The sequence below is a fragment of the Calidris pugnax genome, unplaced genomic scaffold (genome assembly GCF_001431845.1).
Source record: "Calidris pugnax isolate Ruff unplaced genomic scaffold, ASM143184v1 scaffold118, whole genome shotgun sequence".
NCBI lineage: Eukaryota > Metazoa > Chordata > Aves > Charadriiformes > Scolopacidae > Calidris > Calidris pugnax.
Window position 1 is genome coordinate 5,299,051 of NW_015090855.1, and position 11,811 is coordinate 5,310,861.

Here is an 11,811-nt window from a genome sequence, read left to right on the forward strand (position 1 = left end):
GGGGCGGCCGGGGCCCCCGGCCCGGGACCCTTGCGGCGGCCGGGGGCGGCGGGGAGTGGGCGGCGGGCTGCGGCCCTGACGGCGGCGGCCTCCCCCCCTCCACTTCAGGTCGAGCCTAGGCGGCCCCGGCAGGGCGGGCATGGAGGAGAATGCGGTGGAGAGCAGCAGCGACGCGGCCCCGCAGGCGGCGCGGGAGGAGCCCTCCGAGAGCGGCCTGGGCGTCGGGACCTCGGAGGCCGTGTCAGCGGACAGCAGCGACGCCGCCTCCGCCCCCGGCCCCCTCTCCCGAGCCGATGACTCCGGCGTGGGCCAGAGCTCCGACAGCAGCGGGGTCTCCTTGGTAGGAGCTGGCGGGGAAGAGGGGGCGGCAGTCGGCTTGGGGAAGGGGGAGTCGCCGCGGTTCTGGTTCATGAGAGTTTCTGTAGATGTTTCTGGCAAACTGAGCTTAGGAGCCAACTGTGCTACTCCAGTTGGGTGTCTGCTTGCCCATTTGAGGAGAACTCTCCTTGGTAGCAAGAGCAGCAGTCCAGGGTGCTTGGCAATGCCAAAGGAGTTGCTCTGATGCCTTTTCTAGCAGTTCTGCAGTGACACACTCGTGTTGTTTGCATACATGAGGGCCTGACCTGGCAAAGGTCTCTCATCAAAGCTCTTCTGGCTTCTTTATTCCACCAGGAAGAGGTGTCGGAGAGCAGCTCCAGCACAGATGCCATTCCCCGGATTTACCTGCCGGATTCATCCTCCATTGCCCAGTCCACCTTGGTCTCCAGTGTCTCCACCGTGAGCCAGTCCATCATGGTGTCAGAGTCCCCACAAGTCCTGGTCCACTCCAGTGTCATCACTGATGGAGCCACAATCGTGTCAGACTCCACCGCATCCACTTCCTCGGACCTGGGTTCTGCCATCGACAAAATCATCGAGTCCACAATTGGGCCTGACATCATCCAGAGTGAGTGTGTGCTCCCTGTTACTCGTGTGTCCAGCAGACCTGCCTGCTCTCCCTCTGGAGTGCTCCATGTGCAATTGGCTCGGGGGGCTGGGGAAGGGAGGTATCACTGTGCCAGACCTTGGGAGATGGAGGGGGAAATACGTACATGCCTAAGTGTGCACCTTGATCCACGGGGGTTTCTCTTCTTGCCTTGCTGCAGTAGCTGGAGGGTTTGAGGGGAAGCTCGTGGCTGCTGGACAGCCCTCCCTCTGTCTGGCTGCTCCTTCAGCTACAATGCCAATAGCCCAGGGCAGGCTCCATCCCTGGAGCTGGACCTTCCTCACCCCTTCCTGCTTGTGACTGAATCTGGGAGAGCCCCCAGTTAGTCCCAGTGACTCTACAGCCCCTGTGTCTGGCAGTTAACACTCTGCTGTCCTCTTCCTCCCAGGCTGCATCGCCGTGACCAGTGCCGAGGATGGTGGGGCAGAGACTACCCAGTACCTCATTCTGCAAGGCCCCGATGATGGTAAGGGTGTGCCGTGGGGTGTCTGGTGGTGGCTGTCTCTGCCTCTTGAGTCAGTTCAGTAAGAGTGGGGCCTGGAGTGGCTATCCAAGTTCCATCGGCCCCAACACCTGTACCAAAGTCCCTGTGGATGTGCTGACTCTTGGGAGCTTGTTACTGAGCTCATGTTCAGCCCTGTGCCCCAGGTGTGGGTGCAGTCTGCATGCAGGTGAAGGTCTTCTCCTTGGCTGAGCTGGTTTTGGTGTTTCAGGTGCCCCCATGGTGTCCCAGATGGCCACCTCTGCTCTGGCCAATAGCTTGGCGATAGAAGCTGTTGCTGATGGACCTACCTCCACATGCCTTGACCAGCCCGGCCCTTCAGACCCTTCCGAGCAGTTGGAAGTGCTGGAGCTTCCCGCACAGCCAGATCAGGCCCGAGAGGCGGATAGTGGGGAGGAACTGGACCAGCCGGACATGGAGACCCTGGAAGAGATGATGGAGGTGGTGGTGGTGCAGCAGTTTAAGTGCAAGATGTGTCAGTACAAGAGTGTCTCCAAAAAAACGCTAATTAACCACATGAAAGAGCGACACTTCCAGCCAGGTGTGTGCTAAGGGCTGGGGGAAGTTTATCTCACTGCAGTCGGGCTCTGCTCTTGCCAGGGAAGAAACGGGGAGGAGTGTGAGTGTAAGGACCTGAGTGTAAGTCTGGTAAAGAGTTTTCATTCTGTTGTCTGTGCAGTGGGTTCAGCTCTGGCTTTAAAGAAAGGACGTCCACGAAAGGGGGGATCGGCTCCGAAGACTGCAGAAGAGGAGGTCCAAGAAGAAGAAGAAGATGACGATATCATGGATGCTGGTGCTATTGATGACCCTGAAGGTAGGACTCATCCTCCTCACATCTTACGTAGCTTAGTCTTTTCCCAGTCTCTCTCTGATGTTTTGGGCCTCTTACCTGCAGAGGACAGTGACTATAACCCAGCTGAGGATGAGCCCCGTGGGCGACAGCCCAAGTACAGCCGCACTGTCCCCACATCCAGCGAGGAGAGGCCACGTCGACGCCCAGGGAGACCCCGCAAGTTTCCTCGTATGGAGGACATGCCCCAGGATGTGCCTGAAGGTGAGGGAAGCGGGAGGCAGCGGCCCCGTGCTGGGCTGGAGCAGGGAGCGGTACATGAGCTCCCGGGAGCCCACAGGGACAGTGTGTGAGGGAGCTGTGCTGTGTTCTGTCGAGCAGGAGGGGAGGTGGAGCCCTTGGTGACATCCCAAAGCACACCCAGCCATGAGCTGCAGAACTCCGAAGCAGCCAGTTCCTCTGGCCTGGAGAACGGGACCAGTGAGAGCCTGGCGGAGCCCAGTATCAGCCAGTCTGACTCGGAGAACAAGGACCCTTCCTCCAACACTGGCCCCGAGGAGGCAGACCTCATCCCCAGGAGGCGAGGGCGGCCCTCCCGCCGCTTCCTGGGCAAGAAATACCGCAAGTACATGGGGCGCAGGTGAGGGGTGTGTGTCGAGCCGGCGCTGGGCCCTCTGGCCTTTGCCCAGGGCCGGTCCAGCCCCTCTTTGCCCCCACAGCTCTGAGCCCTGCTCCTGTTCCCTCAGGTACTACTACAAATCCCCCAAGCCCCTGATGAGGCCCTACCTGTGTCGGATCTGCGGCTCCCGTTTCCTCACCCACGATGATCTGCGTTTCCACGTCAACTCACACGAGGCCAACGACCCGCAGCTCTTCAAGTGTCTCCAGTGCAGCTACCGCTCCCGGCGCTGGTCCTCCCTCAAGGTGAGCACCATCTGTCCTGCTCCGGTGCCCACGAGGGTGGCTGGTAGCCCCAGGTCTCACGGCCTCCGTTCTGCTTCTCGCAGGAACACATGTTCAACCACGTGGGCAGCAAACCCTACAAGTGTGAGGAGTGCAATTACACCAGCGTGTACAAGAAGGACGTCATCCGGCACTCCACCGTGCACAGCCGGGACAGGTAAGGGAAGTGCAGTCCTGGAAACTGTCTTGCAGCTTGGCTGAACGGCACTAACACTGTTCCTCCTGCCCTGGGAGGGCAGCCACAGCTGCCCCTTCTCCTCACCTCTGGCCCTTTCCAAAACGGGTAGTTTTGGTGTCTGGTTACAAGGGAGCTCAGACTTGGGATGTGGCTGACGCAAGGGGTTTTTTTTCTTTCTTTTTCAGGAAGAAGAGAGCTGATCCGGTGAGTTTGAGTAGCCTGATGGCTTGTCTCTCAGCACTGTTATGTGGGAAGAGGCATGTCTGGGCCTTCCACAAATTCTTGGTGCCTCCTTGAAGGCAGTGTTTCTGGATCACCTGAGGAAAGGCAGCCCAGGTCCTGCAGTGGGGAGAGGGTAAGGAAACTGGTGAGCCCCTGCCAGGTGGGCTCATCTTTGTGCTCTCCCTCCAGCCCCCAAAGCTGAACTCCTTCCCGTGCCCCGTATGCAACCGTATCTACCCCATGCAGAAGAGGCTTACGCAGCACATGAAGACACACAGCACTGAGAAGCCACACATGTGTGACAAGGTGAGGCTGGGGACGTGGCCTGGGGAAGGGCTGGCAGCGAGTGAGGCTGGACGGGAGGTGAACGCTGCTTTTCTTTGCTCCCCTGCAGTGCGGGAAGTCCTTTAAGAAGCGCTACACCTTCAAGATGCACCTCCTGACGCACATCCAGGCCATTGCCAACCGCAGGTAGGAACCTGGCACCAGGCGTGCCCCTGGTAGAGCCCGTGTCCCCTCAGAGGGGAGGGCAGAAGGTCCCTGCTGCCTGTGTGACAGGTGGCATTGTCCTGGCAGGTTCAAGTGTGAGTTCTGTGACTACGTCTGCGAGGACAAAAAGGTCCTGCTGAACCACCAGCTGTCACATATGAACGACAAGCCCTACAAGTGCAGCTTCTGCAAGTACTCCACCTTCCGGGAGGATTTCCTGGTCTCGCACATGGCTGTCAAGCACACGGGTGAGAGGAACCACTGCCCTGATGTTCCACACCCCCACTTCTCCAGGAGGCGATCAGAGCCTGTCTGCTCTCCCTGCCGTCCTTTGGGGACCCCCTGCTTGACTCCCACCTCCCGTGTCCCACAGGAGGGAAGCCGTTTGCTTGCGAGTTCTGTCACTTCACCACCAAGCACAAGAAGAACCTGCGCCTCCACGTGCACTGCCGCCACCCCGACTCCTTCGAGGAGTGGGCACAGAGGCACCCCGAGGAGCCGCCGTGCCGCCGCCGCCCCTTCTTCACCTTGCAGCAGATCGAGGAGCTGAAGCAGCAGCACAGCCAGGTGCAGGCCCCGGCTGAGCCAGAGGCCAGTCCACCGGTGAGTGCCGTTGCCCATGTCCCAGCTCCTCCTGCTGCTCACTGGCCCCGGCCATGCTGTCAGTGCTCTCTCTCACGCAGGCATCTCTTGGCCCCGTCACTTACCACGCGGTCCAGGCCGTCCCAGGAGCAGAGCCCACCATCCTCTCACAGGATTCCCTGGGAGGGGCCACCATCATTTACGAACAAGGCAAGTGAGCTCCCAGAGAAGGGGGCGAGGATGGGGAGGAGGTGGGTGAGTGCGTGCCTCACGTTCTCCTCACCCCAACAGATGTGGCTGGATCAGCAGAACTGGCCACGCAGACAGCCCTGGATCTCCTGCTGAACATGAGCACTCAGCGAGAGTTGGCCACGGGCTCGCTGCAGGTGAGGAGGGTTGAGACAGGGCTGTGCCTGCTGGGGGGTGGTGGTGGGAGCTTCCCAGCCTTCCACAGTGCCCAGGGCTGTTCTGCTTCAGGGGGTGTCTTGCAAGAGCCTTGCTTTCCTCCAGCTGAGCTGCTGTTCCCCCGCTGCAGGTGGCAGTGGTGAAGCCGGGTGATTCAGGAGAAGCACAGGCCCCCAGTGAGCCGCAGGCACAGGAGGAGGGGACAGGGATGGACTCTGAGGAGCAACAGCAGCAGCAGAAGTTGGTGACACTGCACATGGCAGAGGCTGGGGAGACATTGGTGCAGGAGGCTTATGAAGAGGCAACCCTGGGTGGCTCAGAGCTGCAGCAGATCACCATCCCCTTTGGCGGGACGACAGAGTACAGCATCATCACACCCATCAGTGAGGAGATTCAGGCTCCGGGCACACTGTACAGGTCAGCTGTATGGGAGGAGTGGGGAGGAGCATCTCTGACCTCAAATGAGGAGGTTTTAGTGGTGAGGGCGGGGCAGATCCTCCCTGACCCTGTCTGTTCCAGCAGTGAGGAGGAGAGCTCTGCGGAGACCTCCCATGCAGTCGTGGTGAGCGAAGCTGTGATGACAGAGGAGGCTCTGAAGGACCATAACAATCACTATATCATGTCATCCGGCGTCCCAGGGAGCCAGTTCCATCACATTGAGGTAAGGAGCTGAGCTTCCTCCCCGTCTCGGGCAGCAGTGTGAGCAGGTGTGACTGGGTGTTTCTCTCTCAGCCCCTCAGCGGGGACGCTGCCTTTCCCTCGCCTGCGGAGGGCCAGGAGGCACAGCCCGCCGGCGTCAAGTGGCCCCTGGTGCAGTGTGTCACCAGGCAGCTCCAGAAGGACTCGTCTTTATCCCCAGCATCCGAGGGGCAGGAAATCTCATCCCCAAAGGTCAAGTGGCCTGCGCTTCAAGGCGTGGCCAAGAAGCTCTCGTGCAAGGTTTCCACAGCCAAGAAGCTCTCGTGCAAGATTTCCACAGCCAAAAAGTTTTCATGCAAGATTTGCACAGCCATGTTCACAGGGAGAGCAGAAATGGAGAGTCACAAGAGAGCCCACATTGGGCCCAGCACCTTCAAGTGTCCTGACTGTCCGTTCACTGCAACCCTCTGGCCGGAGGTTCGGGTAGGTTCCCTGGCACAGAGCAGTCCTGGACACAAGAGATTTGGAGAAACAGGGACTTTCTGACCCTGCATTTGTCTTTCTGTCCCCAGAGCCACATGGTCCAGCATGCCAGCCTTCGGCCACACAAGTGCACCCACTGCAGCTTTGCCTCCAAGAACAAAAAGGACCTGCGCAGGCACATGCTGACGCACACCAATGAGAAGCCCTTTGCCTGCCAGATCTGTGGACAGAGGTGAGTGAACATTGCTAGTTTGTTGCTGCTTCAAGAGATCTCCAAGAGCTCTCCAAGGCCTAAGAGGAGATAGGATATTGGCGAAGAGCTGGCTGCCCTCACCCTACCCCTGGGAGCAGTCCCTGTTAGAGGGGACTCTGCTTTGAGAACGGTTCCTGCTGCAGATGGAGCCAGCTTCATCTCCAAGGAACTTCTGTATGCAGGGGTTCAGCATTTGGGGTGATGAAGGCATTTTGGGAGTTGGGACAGGCCATGTCGTAGGATGTGTTCGTGGTGCCCATGGCCTGGGTCTCTGCAGAGGGCACAGAGGCCCTGTGCTGCCCATGGCACACTCCACTTCGCTCTCGTTCCTCCCGTAGGTTCAACCGGAATGGGCACCTCAAATTCCACATGCAGCGTTTGCACAGCTCAGAGGGGAAGAGACCGGGGGCTCCTGCAGCTGCTGCCCAGCAGACCATCATACTCAACAGCGACGAGGACACGCTGGCCACCCTGCAGAGTAAGATGTGTCCCTGTGACCAGGGGTGACCTACGGGTTTCCTGTGTCCGGAACCGCAGGTGGGGGATTCACCCAACGTATGGGCTGAGATGGGTTAGGGCCAGGAGATCCTGCAGAAGGTTAGGATTGTCAGCGATGGCAGGACTCGGTGGGTGCAAAGACGAAGGGGCTGGGTGCAGAGAGCTCCCCTGGTGAGGCACTGGGGAATCCAGTGCAGAACTGGGCATCCAGCATTTCCTCCAGGCAGCTCCCAATAGATGCGTGCGCTGTGGGAGTGGTGGTGCTGGGAGCAGCTCATGGTTCCAACGGGAAGCGTGGTCTGGTGTGGAGGCTGTGTTTTGCCCACAGTGACCTCTAGTTTCATGTTGGGAGAGTTTGGTTCAGCTTCTGACCTTCTGTGAGCAGAGCTAAGAGGCTGTCCTGTGCTCCTCGTTGGGGTGGGCACCTGGCAGGGGCACTGGGGAGTGGGGCCAGCAGCCCTGGCAGTGTCCACACTGACTGTCTCCTCACTCCAGCGGCCCTGCAGTCTGGCCAGGCCGTGCTGGCTCCCGAGCGGCTGCAGCAGGCCCTGGGGCAGGAGCACATCATCGTCGCGCAGGAGCAGAGCGTCACGAGCCAGGTGAGTCAGGGCCATCGGTCTCGTCCTGCCACGCCGTGTGGCTGCTCCCCATGAGCTCTGTGGGTTCCCTCCTCAGAGGGCTTGTGGTCAGGCCCACCCCCGCTGACGGCGCTGGGCTCTCTCTGATCTGCAGGAGGAGGCTACGTACATCCAGGAGATCACAACTGCGGATGGACAGACAGTACAGCACTTAGTGACCTCTGACAACCAGGTGAGGGGGAGTGTGGACATCCCAGGAACCAGAAGATTCTGTGCAGCTGGAATGGGGAGAGCTGGGGGTGGTGGGGAGAGGTGAGGTGGAAACAGGCACAGAAGACAGACAAGAACCAGCCTTGTGTGGAGGGTGGGCAGTGGTGATCTTTTTTGGGTCTGAATCCCTGTGTTTGCAGGTTCAGTACATCATAGCCCAGGATGGTGTACAGCACTTACTTCCCCATGAGTATGTTGTTGTCCCAGAGGGACATCACATCCAGGTAAGCTTCAGGCTGTGCTACCTTTGCATGGTGGATGGGGCTCATGTGTGGGGCTGGGCCTTTTCCTGCTCCCTGTTTGGGTCTGAATCCCTGTGTTTGCAGGTTCAGTACATCATAGCCCAGGATGGTGTACAGCACTTACTTCCCCATGAGTATGTTGTTGTCCCAGAGGGACATCACATCCAGGTAAGCTTCAGGCTGTGCTACCTTTGCGTGGTGGATGGGGCTCATGAGGGTTCCACGTGTGGGGCTGGGCCTTTTCCTGCTCCCTGTGGCAGGGACGCCCAGTAGCCCTAATGAAACCTCACTGTGGCTCTTGTCCCCAGGTACAGGATGGTCAGATCACCCACATCCAATACGAGCAGGGCAGCCAGTTCCTCCAGGAGCCGCAGGTGAGGGGCCAGCACCGTGGCTGGAGCTGGGAGGTCTGCCCTGAGATGGGCTCTGAGCAGGGCTGGAGAGGGAGGGATGTGAAATAGATGATGCACATGGGTTGTGACTTGCTGGCCACTGGTGGCCAGAATGGCACTCCAGGAGGATCCTTCCCCACTCCTGGTCTCCCCTGTTCTCTCCTCCCTGCAGATCCAGTACATGCCTGTCTCACCTGAGCAGCAGCTTGTCACCCAGGCGCAGCTGGAAGCCGCTGCACACTCAGCAGTCTCAGGTAGGACCAGGGCTGAGCTCTGACAGTCCCACCTCCCTCTGGGTCTTGGGATACCTGTTCTTGGCCGGGCAGTTTGTGATGGTGCCCTGTAGCAGCCACCGAGACCTGCTGTGGTCTCAGCCCCTCTGTGCCTGCAGAAGCTGCTCGGTGGCTGTAGCTGGCCGGGGTGACAGGCGAGGCCAGATTGCCACCTTGCTGCCTGTGTCCCAGTAATCCTGGGCCGTGGCCAGCCTTGGTGTCTGAGGGGACATCTTTGGTGGTCTCAGCGTGTCAGTTCTGGAACGGTACCAGCTCCTGTCCCCTGGAGATGGAGATGTGTGCTGGGAGGTGCAGCAGCTTCCACAGGGTGGAGACACCCTGCCGTGTGTTAACCGGAGCCGGGCTACCTCATGGAGCCCCACGTGAGGCACGGTGGCCCTTGTGCCCACACACACCTGGCCATTCTCTTGGAGGCAGGTGGAGAAACGTGGAGGGGGGCCCTGGGCAGCCGCCTCGGGCAGGAGGAGACACTGACCCCCCTCTCTTTGCAGCAGTGGCCGATGCTGCGATGGCGCAGGCGCAGGGAGTGTTCACGGCCGAGGCCACGGCCGAGCAGATCCAGCAGCTGCAGCAGGGGATCCACTACGACGTCATCACGCTGGCCGAGTAGCACCGGGGCCGGGCCCGGCCAGCGCCGGGACACCCCTACGGAGCGGGACAGCCACACCGGGCAGGAGCCTCCTCAGCCAGCAGTTGCCTTATTGCTTCGGGGCTACGAGGGACGTGCCTGAACGTGCCACGGCGTGCGGGTCCTGCGCATCCTCCCCGGCACAGGCAGAGACTGCTCGCTCCGCAGCCGAGGGCGGGCTGAGCGGTGGCAGCGCTCTCCTGTGGCCGGTCTCTTTGCCTGTTGCACTTGATGGTGTGAAATCCCTTTTCCTGAATCATGTCTGTGTGGGCCAAACTGGGATCGGGGTCTGCCTGGCACGCAAGGATCCAGGGGCAGAGCGGCGGGGCCGAGCGCGGCGGCTGCGCGGTGTGAGAGGGACGTGCAGCCGCAGCCCGGCGCTGCCACCGCTCAGCCGTGGGGCCTGCGGTCCTGGTGTGAGGGCACCCGTCCCTCCCTTGGCTTCTCCAGCCTGCGGGCAGGCAGCAGTAGGGCTTTGGACCGGAGGAACCCAGAGTAGGAAGAAGCAGAGGTGGAAGATGTTTTATTTTTTCTTCTGAAGAGGGATGGACTCTGGAGGTGGTTCGTAGGTGGTTGTGGGAGGGGTTCGATTCTGACATTCTCAAGCTTTGATTATGCTTATGAATAAAAAGGGATTGAAACCTGCCCCTGTGCTTGCCTGGAGGGTCTGTGGTCCTGCACCAGCCCCTGCCCAGCGGGGACAGGCGAGCCCAGCCTTCCTGCTGCCTCCTCCACCGTGTCCCACGGGGACACAGGGGTCCCCGAGCCTGGCAGGTGGCCGCTGGCAGATGTGCCCGCCCTGCGCTATCGGCTTCCTCCTGCCAGAGTGACCTTGACTTGTGGGAAGCTGAGTCCCGGGCATCTGGTACAAGGGTGGGTTTGGGGCTGGAGTCATGAAATTAATCGAGTGGTAAACAGCCTAAATCCCGTGTAACTCTGTCCCAAACTACACGCGCCGCCCCTCCCTGAGCGGATTGTCTGGAAGTATTTACATGTGATTATAACAGCTAATCTCGGAGTTTTAGTTCGATGCTTTTGCATTAGACTGATTATCCCCTGAGGAGAAAAAGGCCTGGACCCACCCAACTTCAGCAGGAGCTTCCCTGAGGCCAGAGCCCTGTGGCTGTGGGACTGGTGGGATGTGACCACCGGGCTTTCAGCTGGGCTCCCAGTCCAGCTCAGGGACAGCGGGGGGGCTTGTGCTGTGACCACAAGAGCCTGTGCTCTGCCCAAAGTGACAGCGGCACCCTCCCTCCCTGGCTGCAGGGGGTCCCCACTGTCCCCAGGGAGCCCACAGCTCATCCCCTGTCCACCTTATTGCCCAGCTGGGGGGGGGTCAGTGGCCCCACACCTCCCCTGGGCCAGCAGCTTTGGCCACCAGGGGTTGTGGCTCTGTCCTGGCCGTGTCCTGTTGCCCTCACCTGTCCGTGCCGATGGGTGGCTGTGCCCACCCAGCCACGGCTCGCTGACTGTCCAGCTGTTTGCTGTGTGGGTGGTTGTGTGTGGCCCTCCCCGTGGCACAGCTGGAGAGGGGTGGGCCACAGCTAGCCACCGCCGTGGGGGACGGACACAGCTGGAGGCCGCCGCAATCCACAGGCGCTTTCCTAGATTACAGCCCCATTATCTAATAAAGCGGATCCGCGGCGCTGCCGGCGTCACTGATTAGGGCTGGAGGAGTCCCGTGGGGACAAGGTTACGGGGCTGCTGTGGGGCTGTGGCCAGGGCTGGGCCTGGGTGTCCCCTCCTGGCTGGTGGCACGGGCTCCTGGTTGCCCTGTGGCTTCCACGCCTGGGGCTGCTGAGAGCACGGGACCAGCCCGAGGTGGGGACGGTGCTGGGAGGGATGGGACCAGGGCTACGGGACACTACACACGGGGAGCTCGGGGGGCTGCTGGGGCTCTGGCCGTGGGGCACAGTGGGACAATCATGGTCCCTCAGCGCTGGCACCTTGGCCCTGGGACCTCCTGCTGTCACCGGGGGCCTGCGGGGAGCCCGGTGATGAAGCAGGGCTCGTTAGCACCGGTGACCTTCCCCTTCCCGTCCCCGGCCAGCGCTAAGCGGGTTTGTTACATATTTAATATCCTGAGAGCGTTATTAGTCGGTATTTAACGACGGATACAACCTGTGGGATAATCCCAGTCTGAGCAGGGGAGACGCAGCGGCAGGAGACGGGCAGCTCGGGGGGTCGGGGGCTCTCGGGGGCTCTCGGGGACCCCTCTCCCAGCTGCCCACCACTGCCCTGCCCGCCCTCCCCCCTTCACCAGAGCCTGTAGGGACGGGTCCCCATCCAGGCAGAGGGTCCCCACCCAGGCAGAGGGTCCCCAGAGCTGTGGGACCCCCTTCCCCTTCACCCCTCTGCACCAAGGAATCCAGCTGCAGGCACTGAGGCTTGGCCAAGGACCTGGAGGAGGTCCTTGGAG

At 60.7% G+C, this 11,811-nt stretch overlaps 1 protein-coding gene across 6 annotated transcripts; it reads left to right on the forward strand.

Moving 5' to 3' along the window:
- The first annotated feature begins 6 nt into the window (after nucleotides 1-6).
- Nucleotides 7-10,038, forward strand: ZNF335 (zinc finger protein 335). Of its 6 annotated transcripts, none has more exons than XM_014943818.1 (27): nucleotides 7-340; nucleotides 673-946; nucleotides 1,374-1,451; nucleotides 1,699-2,028; nucleotides 2,167-2,301; nucleotides 2,383-2,541; nucleotides 2,659-2,917; nucleotides 3,024-3,201; nucleotides 3,285-3,397; nucleotides 3,604-3,622; nucleotides 3,830-3,946; nucleotides 4,035-4,111; nucleotides 4,217-4,377; nucleotides 4,503-4,732; nucleotides 4,813-4,921; nucleotides 5,003-5,097; nucleotides 5,247-5,533; nucleotides 5,636-5,777; nucleotides 5,849-6,238; nucleotides 6,328-6,470; nucleotides 6,830-6,969; nucleotides 7,485-7,588; nucleotides 7,722-7,799; nucleotides 7,978-8,061; nucleotides 8,388-8,453; nucleotides 8,644-8,725; nucleotides 9,256-10,038. In XM_014943818.1, exons 1-27 carry the CDS (start codon nucleotides 140-142, stop codon nucleotides 9,372-9,374), a joined length of 4,170 nt encoding a protein of 1,389 aa, XP_014799304.1. In that variant the 5' UTR covers nucleotides 7-139; the 3' UTR covers nucleotides 9,375-10,038. The 6 variants fall into 6 exon arrangements, with proteins under 6 accessions (XP_014799304.1, XP_014799307.1, XP_014799305.1 ...); XM_014943821.1 differs by having other exon boundaries at nucleotides 9,259-10,038; XM_014943819.1 differs by having other exon boundaries at nucleotides 5,639-5,777.
- The last annotated feature ends 1,773 nt before the right edge of the window (nucleotides 10,039-11,811 follow it).